Source organism: Mesoplodon densirostris, chromosome X, assembly GCF_025265405.1.
Source record: "Mesoplodon densirostris isolate mMesDen1 chromosome X, mMesDen1 primary haplotype, whole genome shotgun sequence".
In the NCBI taxonomy this organism is placed as follows: Eukaryota; Metazoa; Chordata; class Mammalia; order Artiodactyla; family Ziphiidae; genus Mesoplodon; species Mesoplodon densirostris.
Genome location: NC_082681.1, coordinates 121,957,661 through 121,982,651, shown reverse-complemented (window position 1 = coordinate 121,982,651; position 24,991 = coordinate 121,957,661). Strand labels below are relative to the sequence as shown.

General features: G+C 44.1%; 1 protein-coding gene across 16 annotated transcripts in view; it reads right to left on the bottom strand.

The window, feature by feature from the left end:
• Positions 1–24,991, bottom strand: part of ADGRG2 (adhesion G protein-coupled receptor G2) — a 110,665-nt gene that overhangs the window by 70,587 nt on the left and 15,087 nt on the right. For 15 of the 16 annotated variants that reach the window (XM_060086343.1, XM_060086339.1, XM_060086340.1 and 12 more), the window contains exon 2: positions 812–930. In XM_060086343.1, the coding sequence (XP_059942326.1) occupies positions 812–929 (118 nt within the window). In that variant the 5' untranslated portion in view covers position 930. The remainder of the gene's footprint in view (positions 1–811; positions 931–24,991) is intronic. The other variant, XM_060086355.1, reaches the window with a different exon arrangement.

Sequence of the window (24,991 nt, the reverse complement as noted above, 5' to 3'; positions counted from 1 at the left end):
AGGAAATGCAAATAAAAACCACAATGATACCGTTTCACATCCATTATCAAAACAACAGAAAATAACAAGTGTTGGTGAGGATATAGAAAAATTGGAATCCTGTGCCTTGCTGGTGAGAATGTTAAATGGTGCAGCCTCTGTGGGAAACAGTTTGGCAGATCCTCAAAAAAGTAAACATAGAATTACTATATGACCCAGCAATTCTACTCCTAGGTATATATACCCCAAAGAATTGAAAGAAGGGACTCAAACGGATACTTAAACACCAATGTTCACACTAGCATTATTTATAATAGCCAAAAGGTGGAAATAACCCAAATGTCCATCAACATTGAATAGATAAACAAAATATGTACATACAATGGAGCATTATTCAGCCTTAAAAAGGAATGAAATTCTGGATCATGTTACAACATGGATGAACCTTGGTAACATGCTAAGGGAAATAAGCCTGACACAAAAGGATGAATACTGTATGATTCCTTATACTTACATGAGGTACCTAGAATAGGCAAAATCATAGAGACAGAAATAAGAGAGGTTACCAGGGCCTGGGGGGAGGGGGGAAGGGAGGTTATTGCTTAATGGGTACAGAGTTCCTATTTGAGATGATGAAAATGTTCTGGAACTGGATGGTTGCACAAAATTGTGAATACATTTAATGCCAGTGAATTATATACTTAAAAATGGTGACAATGGTAAGTTTTATGTTATGTTTATTTTACCACAGTAAAACAATCCCAAATAAACATACACACACACACACACACAGATAAAATAGGAAAAAGATGAAGGAAAATGGGCACCTTACCTTCCAGGGATGTAACCATAGTGACATGAAGACAAATGATGACAAGGAATATCCTGAACGCCAGTAAAGGCTCTTCAGGTCTGCCAACACGGCCACACTGCCTGCCAGAGAAAAGCATCCTGGAATAAAATAGGGGGACACATCATCACAGCTTGCCATAATCACGACACAACAATGCCCAAAAGGCCAGTTCCTCAAGCAAGACAACGTGCAACCTGCTTCCTTTAAATTACTCTAGTCCAGAGAATTGGCAATGCCAGGTGGGCACTGGCTACAAAAAGCAAAACCCATGTTTATTACGGGAGGCCCACCCAGTGGGATATTATAATAAAAATGATAAGCAAGGTAGTCCATGTAGATTTATGGAAAACATCAACACATGCAAAATATCGAGAAAAGAATTTAAAAGCACAAAATGCTGCATATATAATGATTACCACTATATAAAGGCTGGTTAAAAACTATGCTAAGAATCAGAAGAGGTCACAGAATCTTATAAATGATCTATCCCATTTATGTCATAGTGTAAAAGGATGGGTATGTTGCATTTCCTCTTTATTATATGGTAATTCATTATCATCGCTTACATTTTTAGTCGTGGGGAGGGCAGAGTCAACATTTTTTAAAAAGTGAAGTTTATATCAATACTGAGTTTTAAACTCTCATTTACCATTCGTTTATTCATTTCATTCCAACGAATAATCATCGAGGGCCAATATATACCAGATGAGATGTGAGGGTTAACTAGGCGGCAACTAGATGAAATACGCATGGGGGAGGTGGGGCAGAGGCTGAGAGGAGCTCGGCACGTGGAGAAAAGTGCAGATGCTAAGGCCACGTCCGTTCCTCTCCTGATGGAGGCGTTGGCCAACGGAACCCCGTGACAGGCAGTCAGCACCAGCAGCAGGCGCTGGCGGGGGATACTGAGGGAGGAAGAAGCCAGCCAGGAAATCACACGCCGCCCACGGGGCTCGGGCAGTGAGAGCCCACTGAGCAGGCTCCTTCTACATGGCCACAGGGGAAGGGACCGGGACAGACCAGGCCGCGTGTTCTCAGCTGGCAGAGCTCCTGGCCACAGGGCACCCAAGCACCTAGCCACCACCGCAGCTTCTGTCGGCCTGAGACAGAGTGTGCAGGCACCGCGGTGAAGGCTAAAGAGCATGGGATCAAAGGTCCTGGCTCTGCCACACAATGTCTGTGTGACTCTGGGTAAGTTATTTCCGATGGCCAAGATTCCCCATCTAGCGAACTGTGATAATAGCACCAGCCTGACAGTGTCGCTGTGGTGAGTAAACAACAGATCTGGGCACAGGGGCTGGCACTGTGAAGGCACTATACATGCTAGCTGTAGACCCTTCAGTCAGTCAACAAATAGCTATTTTGTACCTCATACGTGCAGGGTAAGATAGTACAGGGATTGCAGGGATAAGGACACAGAAAGGTGGGAATAAATCACGATTTCTCCGTCTCCAGGAAAAGCTGGCAATCTAAGAATCCTATCATTTAACAGCCATTGCCGGTACCAGAAGAATGATTCTTTCCTTGGACAAGGCATGATAACGTCTTAGAGCAGGAAGTGAATCCTCCTTCCAAAGAGGATTTCTATTTTTAACATGAATACTGTAAATTGTATTATATATTAATAACACACTATGTTAATAAATTATAAAGTGTCTCTGGTTTCTCTCCAGCACTTTCATTCTCTCTCTGTTCAGAATGGCATATTACTGACCCTCCCGAATGAGTCACTTGAATGATAATGTCGTTGTGCAAAGATAAAGCAACGTCTCTCTGGAGGAAAATTTAAGTGTCTTCTACAGCTACACACAATAATATTGAGGAATCTCTGAAATACAATGTTAGATAAAGGAGCCAGACATAAAGGAATGCATGCTGTCCATGATCCCATTCAGATGAGGAACAAAAGCAGGCAAAACTAATCGACGGAATGAGGGTGGGAGCACGGTTATCCTTGGAAGGGGGCAGAGGATATAACAATTAGAAGTGGGCTCAGTGGGGCTTCTGAGGTTCAGGTAATATGCTGTGTGCTGGTGACATGGTGTGTTCAGTTTCTGAAATTCATTGAATTATACACTAATACATATGTCATAAAAAGTTTCATAGAAAAGTTTAAAAATTAATCTATTTTTAATTTTTAACTCAGCTCCCCCTCCAAAAGCATTCCCTTTTTTTTTTAAGCTATATTTAATGAACCTCTACAAAAAAAACTCTCCTATACAAATGCCTTAGGCTTGACTCTACCTGGAATTCACAGAGGTGACTTAGAAGATTTACTACACAAGTATATAATTTTAGTTCTGGAAAGAGTATCAGAGCAGTCTGTTTCTGGAAAGGAATTCAGAATTCACCCAGATGAGACCCTTATTCTACAGATGTAGAAAGAGGCCCAACGTGTTCTAGGGGATGGGTCAAGGTCATCTGGCTGTTTGATGGGACTCCTACTCTCTCTACCAGGCCACAATGCTGGCCTCCTGGGAATTGCTCTCCTTGGAAGTAAAATGTTTTGAGTTCGTCAGGTGAAATGAACCAACAAACTCAAAATGCTATTATAGAATTTTCAAAATCTCTGCAAACTCATCCTTGAGCTTTGCCAACTTCTAGGGTAGGGCCTAAGTGGTGCATAAGATATGGTCAAAGTTAAATTAGTCATGGCACCGGGTGACTGGTTAATACGTGCTGTGACTTGGGCCTCTGATCAAAATAAACCATGCTTTTCCACTGAAGAGAGCTTGTACTCAGCTCCCAGATGACGGCAGGACAGGGCACAACAAGGGGTGATTCCAGTAACCATCCTGAAAAGAGAATACGGCTCAGGAAGAACTTACTACAGACCTGGCGCCACTGAAAAGACTGCTTTCCATTGTCCATATTCCAAGCCTGGAATACGTTTCCTCAAGGCTGAATATATATTTCCTAATAGGAGAAGAAGTTTTATGGTATTTCAAATAGTGTCACTCCTACTGCCTTCCGCATAAACTAGAGAACATCCTGCTGGGTCATGACGTCTCTGGGATCACTGATCAAAGAGGGAAATCTATGGATTTTGAAACCCTTACTCATTATATATAAAAGTCATTTTTATCTTTTTCAGCTGGAACTGTTCTTCATCTTCTGGTGCAAGTTGGGTTGCTTCAATGCTACCTACGTCATCAACAAAGATGAATAGCCACTGGTTCTTAGCAAAATTTCAAGGTGCTAAGGATGGCTTATGAGATAGCATCCTTTACAAAGAAAACTATTTGCTAGCATTTAAACAGTAAAATCTAGACCTTGACACTAGATAACCACTCATTAACGATTACCCCAGGTTCATGTTTTGTGGTTGTAGACTCTGATGTAAATGGCTACCCCTAGGGTTGAACAGTACATAAGCTACATGACTGAATGCCATGGCCCTGCTTGTACCACTCCAAGAAATTATTCTAGATCTCTTCAATTTCATTAAATAGTACAAGTATCATATTTTTTAAAATGTAGACCATCGGTGCAATCTTGAATGGTAATAAATGATAAATCTATCTTTATCTAGGTATAGAATAAAGTTTAAAAGGAGGGAAATAGCTTGATACCACTGCAGAGCAGGTCTGGGTGGGAGTCATTCTCTGCCACCACAGGTTAACTGATGTAATCTGATTATACCATGGCTGCAATGATGTATGCAATTATCAATTTTTTTTTTTTTTTTTTTTTTTTTTTTTTTTGCAGTACGCAGGCCTCTCACTGTTGTGGCCTCTCCCGTTGTGGAGCACAGGCTCTGGACGCGCAGCCTCAGCGGCCATGGCTCATGGGCCCAGCCGCTCCGCGGAATGTGGGATCTTCCCAGACCGGGGAACGAACCCGCGTTCCCTGCATCGGCAGGCGGACTCTCAACCACTGCGCCATCAGGGAAGCCCAATTATCAATATTTTTGACCTGACTAACAAGTGGTGTGATAATTGCTCCCTAAGTATTTTAGAAAATGTTATGCCTTTGAGATATTTGCACTGATTTATAAGTGTTGGTTAACAAGACTAGCACAGAGAGGACTTCCCTGGTGGCACAGTAGTTAAGAATCTGCCTGCCAGTGCAAGGGACACGGGTTCGAGCCCTGGTCCTGGAAGATCCCACATGCCGCGGAGCAACTAAGCCCGTGCACCACAACTACTGAGCCTGCGCTCTAGAGCCCGCGAGACACAACTACTAAGCCCACACACCACAACTACTTAAGCCCATGCACCTAGAGCCCGTGCTCCGCAACAAGAGAAGCCACCGCAGTGAGAAGCCCGGACGCCACAACAACTCCTAAGGAACTTATTACAAATTGGAAGACAAGCTCAAAGCCAGCTTGGGGGCTGACCTTGTTAATGTTTTAATAGCATGTATTACTGCTCAGTCTCAGGTTTCATTAACTGCGTCACAGGGGCACTGCACAATGAAGTGATCGGATCTGAGGAGGGGTGGTCTCTTCTAGAGACCATGCTTCATTAGCTATTTCTTCAGTTCTTGTGACTTAACTTCCCGAGAAACTAAACTCCTTGATATCAAGGATTGGGTCATTTATGTCTCTTGCATCCCCAAAGCCAGAGGCAGAATTCTTTCTCCACGGAGGGGCTAAATAAATAACTCTATACTGATTGTTAAGTTTGGCTCAGAGTTGGAAGGGGGAGGCGGAGGCATTGGCAATGACCTGAGTGAGGGACAAGGCAGATGCATGCTGGGGAAAGGAAATTGTGTGCCCACCCAGGACAGAGATCACTGCTGACAACCTGACTTGTATCTTTGAGAATATTCCATCATGCTTCACTTCAAAACCAAAACATCAGTACAGCTATTAGCTCAAAGATGACAGTCACTTCACACTATGATATCCCCTCATGTGAAATACAGACATAAAGATAAAGAGGTGCAAGAGGTTAACAATCTATAGGATGATCTTGGAACCAACTGACCTACTCCTGGCTTCAGTCAATGAGCCGTTAAGACAGAAGTTCAATGCTCAAGGAGGATCCAGAATATGAATTCAAAGAGGAAATAAGGAGTCATGGTGAGTTTCTACTGATTATATGCTTTTTAAGAGGAAAAAAAGAAGTAGTTCTTAATAAAGCCTAATATGTCAGAAAAACTGCATTAAGCAATGTTTAAAGAAGGCAAAAATGAAAGCCGAGCATGTTGTCCTGTCCTAGGATGAACAAATTACAAACACATGTACCAATATTCAACGTGGAATGAAATGTAGGGTCAACAACTGAAAAACATTAAAATAATCAAACAAGGAAACAAATCAACTGTGACTTCGAGTACGGAAATAATTTCACTTCGTTTTTGTGCAAATGAGAATTTTCTACATAGGGGTTTTTGATGAAATTTCACAATTCAAGTACCTTGCCTCTTCCAAAACCTTATGGATAACCACGATAAAGCAGGCTGAGTGGTTCCTGGGGACCAAGTTTATTAATAAACATCATGAGGCTCCCTTTGCTCCCTTGGAACACTTTCAGGGAGAAAAATAGGACAAGCAACAGTGAAATTTGTTTTGCCCACTGAATGAAAAAATTAAAAAGCCCGGGCTTCCCTGGTGGCGCAGTGGTTGAGAGTCCGCCTGCTGATGCAGGGGACACGGGTTCGTGCCCCGGTCCGGGAAGATCCCACATGCCGCGGAGCAGCTGGGCCCGTGAGCCATGGCCGCTGAGCCTGCGCGTCCGGAGCCTGTGCTCCGCAACGGGAGAGGCCACAACAGTGAGAGGCCTGCGTACTGCAAAAAAAAAAAAAATTAAAAAGCTTAATAATACCCAAAGCTGGAGAGCATGTGGGGAAATGAACTCTTGTTTACACTGCTGGTGGCAATGTAAACTTTGAGAGAACAGTTTAGCTATGTTTTGAATTTTTAAATGTGCATACCTTTTGATCCAGAAATTCTAATTCCGGAGATTGTCCCTACAGAAATATTGACATACATACACAAAAATATACAAACAAATACTGTCATTGCAGCTTTGTGCAAGGGGGAAAAGCCTAAGTATCCACCAGTAGATGAATAGTTAAAAAACGATGGTCCATCCATATTCTGGAATATTATACAATGCTTAAAAAAATGAAGTTGATCTATATGTGTTGACACATAGAGATGGTCAATACATATAAACCAAGTGAATAAAATCAAATTTCTGAATAATATAGATACTAGGATATGTTAAGAAACAAACAAAGCTATACATATGCATGCTTGTTTATACAGCGACAAGTACGGCTGCATACAAAAAAGCCTGGAAGGAAACCCACCAAACCTCCACAGAGAGGCGTGTGATGGAGGAAAGGATGAAGCTCAAAAGAACACCGGCACATGTTCATGTATTACTTATACAATTACATGTATTTCTTCTAGCAAAATGCGTAACAGAGGGAGGCTGGGCCAAGCCATCCAGGTTCTCCAAACAGAACCAAGCCATCCAGGTTCTCCAAACAGAACTCAAAAATCAAGCTCGGAGGGGGACTAACGAGGAGGTAATGCCATCACTTGCTCAGCGGGATACCGTCTCCCCTGGCCCTGCTCTAACACAATTAGAAAGGCCCCACTGGCAGCACAGACTTCTGGTCTCAGAGCCAAGAAACCAGCTTCCCAGCCAGGGAGCAAGAACTCATTTGAGTAAGCTGTGGAAGAGAATGTCAAAAGCAATGATGTGAAAATGGCTGATGGACACAGAGGCCTAAACTTAATTAAAGAACTGTGCATCCGTCAGCCTCTGGATCCCTCTTTGCCACTATCGCCACAGCATGTCCACCGTCCTTTATCTCCGTGAGAAACTGAGCAGCACTGAGGATCTGATCAGGATCAGCACCAGCACTCCAGTAACAAAACAGAGTGCCTGCCAATGTTTGGGCTTCTTACATCATTGAAAGGAAAAGGCAAGTCAGAAAAGGAACCATATTGACTTATGTAAGACATGGCACAGGACAGAGAAGCTTCTCAGAGAAGAACAGCAAATTCACCAATTGCTAGGATTAACTGAAACCTCCCACAACTGCAGACTCCACCAAACCATGACATCAGGAAAGCTGGAATGGCATCCAACTTCCTCTATTTATCAAGCTGGCTAAAACCCAGGGTAATACCAGCATAACCAGAAAAAGAAAAAGAAAAAAAAAAAAAAAAAAAAAGCAAGCAGACTACAAGTGGTTTGGGTGGGAAGGAAATGATCTCTGTATGTACTTAGAGCCCTGCTCCAGCGCAGAGGAAGCTCCCAGAGAGGCTGCATCCAAGAATTAGAACTCCTGTGCTCACAGGCTGCTCAGAGGCCCTGGGTGCCGACCACAGGGCCCACACATCCTGGAATAATCAGCAAAACCATGGGCAAAGGGCACAGGTAACAGCAGCCCCAGACAGTTTCCCACTGTCCTCTTGGGTAATGTGAGGCTGGTCCAAGGAGGAACCAAACCAAACCAAAACAAAACCCAGTGACATGCAGCAACCTGAGGGCTCAGCGCTTCGTTTAGAACCTAATGATTAATCACTGGCCCAGACTGAGGGGCAGAGAGTGGCTCACACTTCCAGGCAATGACACCAACACCATGGAAGAAAGGACCAGAGGACAAAGGCCTTGATAAATTGAAAATGAGAGTAGAAATAAGCAAGGAGAAGCTTCTCCACACTAGTAGGAAAAGCACATTGCACAGACGGAGAGAATGGTGAAGGTTAGGCTTGTGGGCATATACAGGAGAAGGTCAGGGATATGGAGGTCTTGGCTGTAGAGTGGTAGGTATGGCCATCGAGGAACAAACCAGAATGGTTCTCAAACCTTGTGGTGGCCCCATTACTGATGGGAGACCGTCTAAAAGGACCTTTACCCGCACAGACTGGTTTGTTCGGTTCTGGATGCCACCATTCAAGAGGAGTTAAATTGTGAGATGGCTCAGAAAGACTTCAAAGATAATTAATTCAACAAAACTTTACCAAATGCCTACTGTGTGCCAAAGAACAGGGCCGCTCTATTTGGGTGTGCCAAGGGCACTTGGCCAAGAGGACCATTAGAGCCTGAATGCAGATGGCCAGGCTTTCTGGAAGCGCACATGAACTGGCAGCGGGCTCTGTCACAGGCACAGGGGGAGCTCCAAGGAAGGGAACCTAACCTGTTGTAGGAAAACGGATCTGGGAGAGTTTCCTCAAGGAGATAACAGTCATGCTGCATCTTAAAGGATGTGCAATGCCCTTTACGTGAAGACATGGGAATGGGCATTCCAAAGAGAGGAAAGTACCTGAACCAAGACACAGAGTCAAAGACTGGCATGGAGTAGGCAGGGCTTAGAATCTGTTTGATGTTGCTGAAGCATAACAAGCAAATCAGAGAATGGCCAGAAGGGACCTGGAGGAAAGGAGCAGACAACCGATGGAACGTATTAAAAATTTAATCTGTGAATAGACTGGGAACAATCCACATTGCACGTCCAGGTGGAGGTTACGATGGATTATGAATAATATCCACGATGTATACAAGGCCCTCTGAGAAAGAACCATTGCAGTGAGGTGGTTTTCGTCTCTGCCATGGGCACAAGGTGATGTCTAAAGGTAGCTTAAACCACATTCCAAGGGATTTAAATTAACAAGAGGAAGAACGTCCTGATATGGAGCACTGTTCAACTGTACAAGTGACGAAGAGAGCTTTTGGAATTGCTTTCCAAAACATCTAAGAAGATGACCTCTTGGTCACCCTGGTGAGGCTGCGTCAGAGGTGGAATGAACCAGGCCAGGGAAAGGAGCTGGTGGACCTCTTGCAACTGTTGGTCCGATGCTATTTTTCTGCAGCACTGAACCCTTTCTTTTCTCTCCTCCCCTCTCTCCAGTCTTCTCATCCTCTCTTCCCTTCTACTCTCCTTGATCCCACAGTTTCCCTCTTTTCCTTCCCTCCCCTTACGTAGCTTAAGGCTTCCCAAATGTATCCCAGGGGATAGAATACTGCTGGTTACCTCTGCCCAGAGCTGGAGAAGAGGGTATTAAAGAGCACACAGTGAGGAAGCCACTTTCAAAGGACCCTGATCAGCAGACCCAACCCTCTGGGTGAGGCTACCACAGGCCTCAACCCAACATGGTGGAACTAAAGGCATTTCGAAACTCAGGGCATGCCGGGACGTCCTTGGTGGCACACTGCTTAAGAATCTGCCTGCCAATGCACGGGACACGGGTTCAGTCCCTGGTCCAGGAAGATCCCATATGCTGCCGAGCAACTAAGCCCGTTTGCCACAACTACTGTGCCTGTGCTCAAGAGCCCACGAGCCACAACTACTGAGCCTGCACACCATAGCTACTGAAGCCAACATGCCTAGAGCCTGTACTCCACAACAAGAGAAGCCACCACAATGAGAAGCTGGAGAGGGTGTGGAGAAAAGTGAACCCTCTTGCACTGTTGGTGGGAATGTAAATTGATACAGCCACTATGGAGAACAGTATGGAGGTTCCTTAAAGAACTAAAAACAGAATTACCATATGACCCAGCAACCCCACTACTGGGCATATACCCAGAGAAAACCATAATTCAAAAAGACACATGCACCCCAATGTTCACTGCAGCACTATTTACAATACCCAGGTCATGGAAGCAACCTAAATGCCCATCGACAGATGAATGGATAAAGAAGGTGTGGTATATATATATAATGGAATATTACTGAGCCATAAAAAGGAACGAAATTGGGTCACTTGTAGAGACATGGTGGATCTAGAGACTGTCATACAGAGTGAAGTGAGTCAGAAAGAGAAAAACAAATATCGTATATTAACACATGTACGTGGAACCTAGAAAATGGTACAGATGAACCGGTTTGCAGAGCAGAAATTGAGACACAGAGGTAGAGAACAAACGTATGGATACCAAGGGAGGAAAGCGGCGGGGGGCGGGGTGGTGGTGGGATGAATTGGGAGATTGGGATTGACATGTATACACTGATGTGTATAAAATGGATGACTAATAAGAAAATAAATAAACATACACAGGTCATTTGTGAGTAAAAAAATAAAAATAAAAAATTATTGGGGCTCTTTGAACTCCAGAATTCAATGAACACCTCTTATAGCAATGGATCATGATTGTTTACTAATAAAGTTCACTTGGTATGGAATACAGAAATTTTAAAAAAAAACTACAATGAGGTATGGAAGCAACCTAAATGTCCATCAACAGATGAATGGATAAAGAAGATGCGGCACATATATACAAGGGAATATTACTCAGCCATAAAAAGAAACGAAATTGAGTTATTTGTAGTGAGGTGGATGGACCTAGAGTCTGTCATACAGAGTGAAGTAAGTCAGAAAGAGAAAAACAAATACCGTATGCTAACACATATATATGGAATCTAAGAAAAAACAATGTCATGAAGAACCTAGGGGTAACACAGGAATAAAGACACAGACCTACTAGAGAATGGACTTGAGGATATGGGGAGGGGGAAGGGTAAGCTGGGACAAAGTGAGAGAGTGGCATGGACATATATACACTACCAAACGTAAGATAGATAGCTAGTGGGAAGCAGCCGCATAGCACAGGGAGATCAGCTCAGTGCTTTGTGACCACCTAGAGGGGTGGGATAGGGACGGTGGGAGGGAGATGCAAGAGGGAGGAGATATGGGGATATATGTATACGTATAGCTGATTCACTTTGCTATAAAGCAGAAACTAACACACCATTGTGAAGCAATTATACTCCAATAAAGATGTTAATAAACAAACAAACAAACAAACAAACAAATAAATAAAATTCAAGGTGAGGGCCTCAAACTCAGCCTCTATACTGTTGTGTCTCTGCCAACCTTGCCAGCAAAAGAAACTTCTAGCCCTTCCCTTTGTGGGAGATTGCAAAACTGGCCAAAAATTCTCCCTAGGCTAATATGCCTGCCCATTTGCAATGTGACCTCAGCTCCTCCTAGCAAAAGGAGGAGTCTATTTCTCCACCCCTTGAATGCGGGCTGGACTTGCACTTGCTCTGCCCAATGGGACATTGGCAAATGTGATACAAGCAGAAGCTCGAAAAGAGCTTGACCGCGGAAGTCTTCTTGCTGCTCTTGGAACCTCAAGCCACTATGTGAACAGGGAAATGAGCCTGAGCTAGTCTGCTGGACGGTGAAAGGCATGTGCCCAGTCACCACCATTGTTCCAACCCCCAGAACAGAGTCACCTAGCTGACTGGCAGGGGACTGCAGGGGTGTGAGTGAGCAAACTGAAACCAGCAGGACCATCCACCTGAGCCCAGCCCACAGTGAAGACTCCAGAACTGGGAACAATGAAATGGCTGTGGCTTTATTTAAACCACCAAATGTTGGGGTGTTTTGTTACACAGAGAAAACTAACTTACGTACCTTCCTTCTTCCTTTCCATCCTCTTCTTTCTTTCTCTTCCTCTCTGTCTACCTTTCCTCCCTTTCATTATTCCCCCCACGCTTCTTGCTTTCCTCTTTTCCTTCTGCAAGTACTACAAGTACCCGTTTAAGGACCCACCGGGTACAAAAGACACTGGCCCGGGCTAGTTCTAATTCAAGGCCTCAATTCCTTCTAGCCCACTCCCGCTGAAGCCCGCATAAGCAGAGTCTATAGACACGGTCTCTGGGACTCACTCATAAAGTGATTCAGCAAGATGTTTCTGGGGACTGGCAGGCAAGAGGGTGGACTCCTGGCAGAGTTTGCAGTCCATCTCTGGGCATTTGTTGGTGATAATCTACCTGGGAGAGTCATTTATCACAGTGACCTGCTGAGTAGACCACTGAAGCGTTCTAGCCCTCCCCTCTTGACCGGTCAACTCCTTGCCACCAGACAGGAAGTACAATAAGAAAACAGGTCTTTCATGCCAGACACCCAAGGTTTAAGGGACATAGCCCAAAACCCCTTCCCTCACCTGGCTGCCCAGCCTAAGCGACTGGAAGATATATTTATAACTACAGGAAACAACACACTGTGAGTGGTAAAATGGTTAGATTTCCACTTCTTTACTATATGAATAAAAGAAAATCAATAGGATCATCTTGCTAATGACATCAAACCACTCAGTACAACTCAGAAGCCAGAAGGTTATTTCTTAAAACGCTTTCTTTCCTCTTCCACATTTATAGTCTGTACTTTATTCCCACTCTAACTCATTTTTTCCCCTGAATGATGTTTTTTCAGACTTTTTAAAAGCTTACTTTTCCCTGGTGTCCTGGAACCTGTCATTTGTTTGTGGTTACAACATTAATGTTTAGAAAGGGCAAATTAGATGTCAGGGTTGGATAAATGTTCACTTTTTTTCTTTTAATGGTGTTTTAAATGGAACTCTTTTCTCCCCTAGGACTCCCTGCAGAAGTTCACTTCTTCTCTAGGTGCATGTGTGACTGTATTTTGAAACTGACCACCGTCTGTCAGGTGGACAGAGATTTTAATGGCTTCCATCAACAAGAATAAATCGAAAGTATACCCTCTGGAACACATCTCTAGGATTCTTCTCGATTTCTCAATGCCATCTTCTGGAAGAGCAGAGGAAGACTTTATTGCCTCAACCGTCTTCCAATATCTCCCTTCCCATGTTCCAAAACTGTCTATAGAACCTCCCTGTTTAAAGAGAACTATTTGCCCCCCTTCTCATCTGTTCTTGATAGTAATAATCCCTTCCATTTGTATGGTGATTTATGGTAGACACAAGGCCAAGAGGTAATCAACCACCAAGACCACAGATGACAAAATGGCATTCTCTAGTCCCCTTCCCACACAAAGAAAAGCAGGTTCAAGGAGAATATAAATTAGAAAAGGAGATCAAAACCAAGGAGGGGAACTAGAAAACAAATAACATGGTCATAAGGCCTTCACATTTGTATTATCAAATACCAAACCACAAACATGGCTCTCTGGTGCCCAGAGAGCAAAGGAATCACGTCCCATGCTGAACTCGTCCATGAAGAGGAGAAAACACAATCCTTCAAGGAAGCAGGGTTTTTCCTTGTAACTAGTCCTTAACTGAATCTGCTCAGGGCTTGGCCGTACTCACGATCACCACTTCCTCTCTTCCCAGCTTCTCTGGAACTGATTTCAAATAGGCTTTTGTGCTACTCTTATCAAGGTCGCCCAGGACTCCCACCTCACCTCACCCAGCAGTCACTTCTCAGTCCTAGGCTAAATCCTCCTGTCAGCAGCCTTGGACGTGTGATCACATCATCTACAGGAAGTTGTGGCTCCTAATTAAGACTCTCTTCTAGGGCCTTCCTGGTGGCGCAGTGGTTAAGAGTCCGCCTGCCGATGCAGGGGATACGGGTTCGTGCCCCGGTCTGGGAGGATCCCATATGCCGCGGAGCGGCTGGGCCCGTGAGCCATGGCCGCTGGGCCTGCGCATCCGGAGCCTGTGCTCCGCAACGGGAGAGGCCACAACAGTGAGAGGCCCGCATACCGCAAAAAGAAAAAAAAAAAAAAAAGACTCTCTTCTAAGTGGAGGCCGGTCCGTATTTGCACAGGGAAAGGATAAAGGGGTATGTTCTGGGAAGGCAAGAAACATCTTCACTCAAGCCCTATGTGCAGATGAACAGTGTTATAAAATGCGCTCTAGTCCTAAGAGCACTGCTTTGAGGACACAAAGATGGGAGTGACTGACTCTTTTTGTGTTTGGGAAGTGGAAGACGGAGAAATGTGTTCCATATCAAAGGGACTGAAGGAGAGGATGCCCTGTTAAAGCTTGCCTAGAGTAGGACTCCTCTCCTACCCTCAAAGTTCTTAATTTCTGACTAATAACCAAAAGACCACCTCTCAGGGCTTGTTGTTTTTTGTAAGGCATTGCAACCCATTAAAGAATGCAAATTTCAATGACTGTGGTCATTAACAGACGAGTGTGGCTCCACTGATCAGATCAGCTTTGCTGGTGACTAGGGATCCCACAGGCAGGGATGACTGGGGAGAGCCCATTGAGGTCAGGCACAGACAACACAGGGGCACTGAGCCGGGAACCTGCTGTTAGCTCAGTGAGGGCAAGGGGAGAGGGATGGGGAAGAGACCCCCAAGGAGGGTTTGCCTACATTATAGGTTTAGGTTTGCTGGGCTGGTCCTTAGAAACCAGAAGTCAATGCCATTCCAAGCAGCTCTCCTACATCCAGGAAAACCTCCCACTTGCTAGCTGGTCTTCTCATTTTTTTCCCTCCCTCATCAGGATGTTCTCTTAAAGCATCAACACTACCTGCTCCTTTTGTTTTCATTGCCTTCAAGTGACTCTATCTGGCTCCACCAGAAGTGGAATTATTTTTTCAGACTGTAAAAAATAATGGTGTAAAGTAGGGTGGGGAAAGCCTCCGATGGTGGAAACTCCTCTCTCACCGGGGAATTTGGCTATGACACCGAGCCCTGGCCTCACACCAGAGCAGGGCCATCCATTTTCTTCTTCTCTTTTTAGTGTTCCCCTCTTTGACCTGCCCAGGGCTGCAATTTGTCAGGCTGTTTTTCCAGGTGACCTGGCTAACAACAATGTGACAGGTTCAATGGTTTTCATTCACAGCCCCAGTGGAGTCCTCCTCTGAAAACTGCAAAACTGGACACACAAACAGCCTATAAAAAACTCCTACCTCCCACAAGTGTCTGGACACTGCCTTTTCCCTAATGACCCTCCAGCAATCATGCAGCACTGAGAGCTCTGCAGTAATTTTTTTTTTTTTTTTTTTTTTTTAGTGATTTTTCCAAAACCGAGGTGTTCCAAGTAGTGAGAGAGTACTATTTTTTTCCCTTGCAGCAAGAGTCTAACTCCCCGGATATTTTTTGAAAACTGGAGCAGACCACATGAGGGGTCCCAAAGCTACTCACTTGCCACCAGACCTCAAAGTCCCCTTGAACCATGAGGCGCACTGGGCCTGCCTGTTATAAGGTCTGTAACTCTCTAATACACTGCAAGGAAAGCCATGTGATATCGTGTGGGGGCCAGTTGGTTTGACCTTGAACTCTAGGAGGGGTCAGCAAACTTGACAGTAGAAAGGCCACTCTCCAGAGGCAGCTCCTGTAAAGTCCTTCTGCCACCCAGACCTCAAGCAACAGCTGGGGGGTGGGCGGGGACAGCAAGATGTTTTTACTGAGTCCTGATGAGAATGAATATGTAATTGTAGCCTACCACAAGCTGCAGGATGAAGTCGTCTCAGATATTTAATGCCTCACCACCTCAGATTCCTTATCCATAAAATGGGAATAATCATCATATTTGTGTCCTAAAATTCTTGCAAAGGAGTAGTGAGTAAGTACAGGAAGAGTGCTCAGCACAGAGTATGGCTCACAGGACATGCCCTCAAAATGTAGCTATTGGGGCTTCCCTGGTGGCGCAGTGGTCGAGAATCTGCCTGCCAATGCAGGGGACACAGCTTTGAGCCCTGGTCTGGGAAGATCCCACATGCCGCGGAGCAACTAGGCTCGCAAGCCACAATTACTGAGCCTGCGCGTCTGGAGCCTGTGCTCCACAACAAGAGAGGCCGCAATAGTGAGAGGCCCGCGCACCGTGATGAAGAGTGGCCCCTGCTTGCCACAACTAGAGAAAGCCCTTGCACAGAAACGAAGACCCAACACAGCCATAAAAAAAAAAAAAAAAAAAAAAAAATGTAGCTATTGCCTTATTGCCACCATCCACTGCTCAGGTGTGTCAGGCTGATTGCTTCATCGGCCTGGGCGGCAGGTGAAATTGAACGAGCTTCTCTAGCAGAGACTAGAGAAGCCTGGGCGGCGGGCACGCTACCCTTCCCGCGCTCTTTCCTCCCTGGCCATCCCACCTGCAGGCCCTCTTCCCCCTGCCTGCCCTGTGCTCTCCTCCTCACTCCCACCCTATCACCACTACCCCCTACCCCCCAAGACCGCAGCTAACATCACTCTTGATCTCTGAGTGTGAAGGTCTTAATGAGCTTCCTGTCTCAAAAGGCACTGGTACTTGAAACCAACTCAGATGGTTGAGTTGATGACTCTGCCATTTGTTAAAGGAATTGGGGGCCTGAGGGAGAAAGTGAGGATGATATCTGAGGGGCCAAGGCCATCTTTTAGGGCTTCATTCTCTCGCAGCTGAGAACCCGGCACACGGGTCGTCCCCACCCTGGACCCCTGCGTGGTGGGCGAGTGTGCGCCGCCAGGCTCAGTGGACTCCCCATGCAACAAATGTTTAGTGAGTAAGTACCATGTGCAAGGCACACGTGAGGCACTAGGAACACAGTGGTGAGCAAGACAGATACAAGTGTGCCCTTCTGGTACTTACATGCTGGTGGGGCACTCAAATAAAAATGTAAACGAACAAATATATGAAACAATTACAAGTTTTAAAGAGGGCTGTGGAGCAAACACGGAGCTGAATTATATTCTTAGAGGAGAGAGTGACACACAAAGAATGTGCAACTTGCTCCGTATTATAAAGGAAGTCAGCAAATAAAAAGTATGCCACCACATGATCCTTTCTATTAAGGCGTTCACATTGGCAAGAGTCAGACTAACATACTGCCAACACGCCAGGAAACCTTAATTCCAAGTGGGGAAACTTGCCGTCTCACTCAGCTGCTCTGCCATGTTTTTTTCTTTACTTCTGGGGCTGAGACCAGGCTGGACCAGTATTGTTTTGATATTTTCTCTCAGACCAGTTTCAGATGAAACTATGAAGAAAAGTTTATCGTAAAGGAATCAAAATTATAATACTTACAGAACATAGGAAATCTTCATTTGCTTATAAGCTGTTTAGTTAAAGTTCTATGATTAGACTAGAAAATGCATTCCCTCTAGAGCTGGTGTAAAATTGCTTTCTTCTTAATACACCCCAAAATGACAACCCTGGGGGAGGGGTGGGACTATGGGTGGATTATATTTGTTTCACTGTGGTTTTCTGTAATTTCTCAAATTTTAACAATAAAGCTACACTATTTTTAAAAACAGAAAAATAAAGCTCACAGGCATAGTGAGCTTTTCTTTCTATCCAACAGCAAAAATTTTCTTTCTATCCAACAGCAAAACAAAACTACACTAAAAATATTATTAGCCGCTCAATAAAATCTACATGTTATCTGTAGTAAGTATTAGGTAGAAAACTAAAGCGGGGAAGTAGACACGAAGCGTATGGGAGGGCGTGGCAAATTAGAGAAGTGGCCTGTGAAAGCATCATGAGAAGATGACATCTGAGCAAAGACCTGCCAAAGGAGGTCAGGGAGTGAGCCCAGAGGCTCGCGGGGGGATGAACGCTGCAGGTGGAGGGCTCTGTGCCCTAGAAGAAGGATCCTTCATCACCTGTTAACCCAGACAGACAAAGTCGCTTCAGACAGAAACCAGTCTGGACTTAATGGAATCAAAAAATGAGTCAGAAGAAAACTAAGTGATGAGTAGGCACAACACTGAGATAAGAAAACACTGCCACAGGCTATGGTCAGGCAGGATTCTAAGTCCTTTATTTGTACTAACTCAACCCCAGTGACAACCCTAGCTAGGGTACGTATATAATTTAATGTCCAGACTGGAGCACCTGAGAGTAAAATGAGACACTATTAATTAACGCAGAGAAAAGAGGCATAAACCAGGGTTGCCTCAGACAAACTGGGATGTATCACCCCCGTACCCAGAAGGCATATTATTATAACAACTGCTTTATAGAAAAGGAAACTCGCAAGGCACAGAGCTCACAGAGAGAAGTAGCAGAGTGAGGATTTGAACTTGGGCAGCCAAGCTTCACAGCCCACACTCTGGATGCCTTCTTAGTATTGCCTTTCTGGGTTGTGTACGCTAGGAAGCTCCCGGTGCTAAAAAGCTGGGTTTTATTTATCATCAGGAGCAGGCGATTAGGCTGGAAAAAGCACCAGCTTTTAGAATTAAACATCACCACTTTACAAGCACAGCAGCCCTGGACAACCTCAGTAACCTCTCCAGTTCAGTCACCTATAAAACAAAGCTACTTAGACCTCTCCCAACACCGCTACCACACTCCAATGAGGCAGTGTTTGTAAAGATGATTTGGAAGCTGAAAAGTGCAACATGCATATTAATTCTAAAAAGTTATCATATATAAAAATCTGCATTCTTTGGGCCTCCCTGGTGGCGCAGTGGTTGAGAGTCCGCCTGCCGATGCAGGGGATACGGGTTCGTGCCCCGGTCTGGGAGGATCCCATATGCCGCGGAGCGGCTGGGCCCGTGAGCCATGGCCGCTGAGCCTGCGCATCCGGAGCCTGTGCTCCGCAACGGGAGAGGCCACAACAGTGAGAGGCCCGCGTACGGCAAAAAAAAAAAAAAAAAAAAAAAAAATCTGCATTCTCTCTGCAAAGGGCCAAATAGTAAATATTTGCAGCCCATATGGTCTCTGTTGCAACTAATGAACTCCACAGACAACATGTAAATGCATGGGTGTGGCTGTGTGCCAATAAAACTTTATTTACAGGAAAAGGTGGAAGGTTACAGGCCAAAGTTGGCCAACTCCTGACCTAGAGAAATGCTATTTAAAATTGAAGCCCCTCAATGCTCCCTGTGCCTCTTTTCTGATTCATTTTCCTCTACAGATAGCACTAATCACCATCTAACATAATGTGTATTTTATTTACTTATTATCTGCTTTGCCCACTAGAAAATAAGCTTTGTTGAAGGCTGAGGTTTTGTCCTTTGGGTTCACTGTTGAGTCCCCAGTGACTAGAAGGTTGCCTGGCACATAGCAGGAACTTTAGAAATACTTGTTGAAAGAGTACATGGATGACTGAATGGAGAGATTTTGAAGGAGTTGGACATACTACTGGGGAAGAAGGGCAAATCCATGGCAAGTTAAAAAAGGAAACAGAGAAAAAGAATCATATCTGGAAACCTACGGAGAGAAAAACTACTGCAAGTGAACTCAAACTCAACTTTGCAGTTCCTTGTAGGCAAAGGGAAAAAGGATTATTTCCAAAACCAATTTTGTGGGTTGTGAACATTTGGAAGAACTAAAGCCTTATAAAACAATTTTCAAAAGAGCTGGTTAAAATCTAAGTGAATTATTGGCTTGATTTAAGTTTAGTTAAAAGAATAGCTTGAGGTTTGCTGCAGATCAGCTAATTATGAGTGTGTGTGCGTGTGTGTGTGCGTGTGTGTGCATGTTTAATCTCTCCTCTTCCACTATCCTGCCAAATGTGGGTTCAGTTTGTTCACTGGGAGTGGTCTGGGGAGTGGTAAGGAATTCAGCAGACTTTGCAGGGAAACATACATATTTGTCCCTAGTTTAGTTCAGGGCTTGGCAAATTGTAGCGTCATTCTTTCTGATTTTTCTTCATAGTTCAACTCAAGCTCAAGGTTAACATCAAAATATTGATTAACTGAATAAGTACATTTTTAAAGAGAGAAGCGTTCTTTATATACAGTGCTTTATGTTAAGTCTTTCAAATCAAGATCTATGTAACACAATCAACTGAACAACCTGATGTTTGCAAGAAGAAAATACGACTTCTCTTCTACAAAAGCAAGTATGCATATCTAATGCACAGCTCACAACCTAAACAATATTCCACTTCCCAGGCACAGTGCTTAGCAAAAGTTTGGCGTAGCATAAACAACATTGGCAAGATTCTTCTAAAGAACTCTGATACTGAATCCTCTATTCTGCTGCAGTCAGCTCAATGTTTGAGTGCCCAACGCATGCCAGCAAGGAGTGAGGCTGAAGAACTTCGTTGTTAGGCTCAGGCGTAATCATTTCATTTCATCCTTAACTTCTTAAAGAAATAAATGTCCACTTACTGATTGATTTAACATGGTAACTGTAAAAAGAGCACTGGATTTGGAGTCAAAAGATTTGGCTAAAGGACTGAAGAAATGAAGGAAAAGGAATAGAATGAAAAAGGAAAGAACATGAAAATGAAGAAAGGAAATGAACCCAAGAAAAAATGAAGAAAGGGAAGAAAAAGGTATGAAGTTCCGATTCATGACATGGAAGACTCTTGAAAACATGAGGCTAAGTGAAAGAAGCCAGACACAGAAGGCCAAATACTGCATGATTCCATTTATATGAAATCTCCACAACAGGCAAATCCATAGAGACAGAAAGTAGATGGGTGGCTGCCAGAGTCTGTGGGGAGGAGGGGAAAACGTGCAGTGACCGCTAATAAGTGCAGGGCTTCTCTTTCAGGTGATGAAAATGTTCTGGAATTAGATGGTGGTGATGGTTACACAACTTTGTGAATATACTAAAAACCACTGAATTGTACACTTTAAAAGGGTGAATTTTATGCTATGTGAATCATTTCTTAACAAAAAAAAGAAGAGAGGGATATTAAAAAAAAAAAAAAAAGACCAGGCTCCGCAATCGACTAGCTTTGTGAGCTGTGGGCAAGGCATTTAATTTCTCTAATATGTTTCCTCATCTGAGAAATGGGGGCAATATTAACCTACCTCTCAAGTTGTTGCAAGACACAAATGAGATAATCTATATCAAAGTAATTTGGAAAAATATATATAATGCTACAAATTCAAGGTAACTTCACGCAAAATCTTAACGAGGTTCTTTATGGAACTTGATGGTAACTCTAAGGTGTATAGTCGTCCCTTGGCATCCATGGGGGATTGGTTCCAGGAACCCCCGCAGGTTCCAAAATCCAAGGATGCTCAACTCCCTTATATAAAGTGGCATAGTATTTGCCTATAACCTACAAAGGATGTATACTTCAGATCATCTCTAGATTACATATACTACCTATTACAATGTAAATGCTATGTAAATAGTTGCCGACTTGCAGAAAATTCAAGTTTTGCTTTTGGGAACATTTTGGAATTTTTCTTTCCAAATATTTTCAATCTGCAGTTGGTTGAATCCTCGGATATGGAACCAATGGATACGGAGGGCTAAATGTGTATGTAAAACAAAGTGGCCAGGGCCTCCCTGGTGGCGCAAGTGGTTGAGAGTCCGCCTGCCGATGCAGGGGATACGGGTTCGTGCCCCGGTCTGGGAGGATCCCATATGCCGCGGAGCGGCTGGGCCCGTGAGCCATGGCCGCTGAGCTTGCGCGTCCGGAGCCTGTGCTCCGCAACGGGGGAGGCCACAACAGTGAGAGGCCCGCATACCGCAAAAAAAAAAAAAAAAAAAAAAAAAAAAAAAAAAAAAAAAAAACAAAGTGGCCAAGACAATTTGACAAAGAATAACAAAGGAGGTCTTGACTTACCAGATACCAAGACTCTTGAGAAAGTTACAGCAATCAAGGCTGTGTAGTATTCACTCAGGGTTTGAAAAATATACCAGGAAACCAAATTTGAGAGAGCCTGGAAGCAGGTTCACACATATATGGGCACTTGATACAGCAAAGGAGGTGCCAGGGTAGATGCAGCTCAGGGAGGGCAATGATCAACTCTTCAATAAATGATCCTGGGACAACTGGTTTTCCACATGGACAAACAATCCACACACAGATTCCTCCCTCAATTCCAATTAGACTAAAATTATTTCAAAAGCCAACATTTAAAACTTTTAGGAGACAATAGAGAAGAATATCTTTATGTCTTTGGGATAGGAACACAAAAAGTGCAAACCATAGGGCTTCCCTGGTGGCGCAGTGGTTGAGAGTCCACCTGCCGATGCAGGGGACACGGGTTTGTGCCCCGGTCTGGGAAGATCCCACATGCCGCGGAGTAGCTAGGCCCATGAGCCATGGCCGCTGAGCCTGCACGTCCGGAGCCTGTGCTCCGCAACGGGAGAGGCCACACAGTGAGAGGCCCGCGTACCGCAAAAAAAAAAAAAAAAAAAAAAAAAAAGTGCAAACCATAAAAGAAAAAAAGAAGAAATTTGACTACACTGAAAGACCTTTATCAGAAAACACCATAAACAGTGAAAAATAAGCCACAGACTGGGAGACATTATCTATAACATGTATCACTAAAAATCAGTATCCAGAACATATAAAGAACATCCACAAATCCATTTTTAAAAATACAGATAAACTAACAGAGAAAAATAGGTAAGAAACTTGAACTAGAATTTCACGAAGATGAAACTTAGTCAGTGAACACTACTACTGAGAGAAATGCAAATCAAAACAAAAAGAGAGGGCCTCCCTGGTGGCGCAGTGGTTGGGAGTCCGCCTGCCGATGCAGGGGACACGGGTTCGTGCCCCGATCCCGGAGGATCCCACATGCCGCGGAGCGGCTGGGCCCGCGAGCCATGGCCGCGGGGCCTGTGTGTCCGGAGCCTGTGCTCCGCAACGGGAGAGGCCACAGCAGTGAGAGGCCCGCGTACAGCAAAAAAAAAAAAAAAAAAAAAAAAAAAAACAAAAAGAGATAAATATCATACCTATCATCTTAGCAATATTCAAAAGTCTGACTATGCTAAGTGTTGGCAAGGATGCTGAGCAACAGGAAGTATCTTACACGGTTGCTTAGGAAAGTAATCTGGCAACAACTAGTACAGTTGAAGAGGCACATACCCTGCCACCCAGTACTTCCATTCCTGAATATAATTCCTACAGAAATATTTATATATTAGCACAAGGAAACATGTTCAAGGCTGTTCATAGCAGCTTCATTTTTAACAACAAAATCTGAAGCAATTTAAATGAACATCAATAGAAGAATGTACAAGTAGATTATATATTTACACAACGGACTACTACAGAGCAAAGAAAAAGAAATGAGCTAGAGCTACATGTAGCAACGAGGACACATCTCACAAAAAAAAGACACTGAAAATTAAAGTTGCAGAATAATATGAGGGTAAAAAAGATACCAATCATATAACGTTCAAAAGCATGCAAGTAGCATTTTCTCTTGCTTAGGGACATATTCATATATAAGTATAAAGAAATATATGAGAAAATGAACACCAGTTTCAGGACAGTGCTTACCTCTGTGCACTTTTTTAAAGCTAATGTACGGCCAGGGTTAAAGACTTCTAGATGACACCATTGATGGAGCAGGTCCAAAGGAGATGGAATTCCAAGTACTTTCCTTAGCAGAACTGAAACAGCACTGACCCACCCTCTATGGGTCCCCCTAGGAGCAAAGGCCACATGGGGTCAAAGCCATATGCCCGACTCATACACAATGTTCTGATTAGCTGAGCTAATTATCCACAAGCAGCCGATCCCAGCAATAATAAGCCACGAGAAGGGCTCACTTTACCTCAGGTACCATTTTGATGTTAGTGTGGGAGAAGGATTAAGTACTAAAATGGAAATATCCTGGTTGATAAAGGATTACCATTCAGTAACAAGCAGTAACCAAGACTTTATCAATATCGGGGCTTCCCTGGTGGCGCAGTGGTTAAGAATCCGCCTGCCAATGCAGGGGACATGGGTTTGAGCCCTGGTCCCGGAAGATCCCACATGCCATGCCACGGAGCAACTAAGCCCATGCGTCACAACTACTGAGCCTGTGCTCTAGAGCCCGCGAGCCACAACTACTGAGCCCGTGTGCCACCACTACTGAAGCCCACATGCCTAGAGCCCGTGCTCTGCAACAAGAGAAGCCACAGCAATGAGAAGTCTGCGCACCACAACGAAGAGTAGCCCCGGCTCCCCGCAACTAGAGGAAGCCCATGAGCAGCAATGAAGACGCAACGCAGCCGAAAATAAATAATATAAATTTATAAATAAATAAATGAAAATAAAAGGCAATGTCTTTCAAATTGTTCATAGATCCAAGAAAGCAATGTTAAGTACTCAGTTCTTTGATCTTAAGGGTTATTTCGCAGGAACTGATAAAATAATTCTGAGGACTTGAACAGGCCTTGGCAAAGTTAACAAAAGACACTGCTCGGAGAAAACCGACTTTCTTTTTAGTACCCTTCTCTCCTCTAGATGGGGCGCATTCCCAACTTGTAGGTACCCAGTGGTCTACTTTTTGAACCCTACCTGCTCTCAGAAGCCGACCTCATATCAAGACACATGAACCAAATTCTGTGCCCATTTACATTTTAACAACTCTTTAAGCCAAAGAAATGAATCTCAAATTGTGGAATTTCAGGATTCAGCTAGATGAATGGAGGGGTTGGGGGGGAAGCTGGGCACAGTTACTGCTATGGACTGGACTGTGTCCCTCCCCCCACAAATTAATATGTTGAAACCTTAACCTCCAGCATGACTGTATCTGGAGACAGGGTCTCTAGGTGATAATTAAGGTTAAATGAGGTCATAAGGGTGGGACCCTAATCTAATAGGGCTACGGCCTTATAAGAAGAGAAAGATTCCCTCCCTCCCTCCCTCCCTCTCCCCCCACCTCTGTCCACCATTTGAGAACACAGCAAGAAGGTGGCAGTC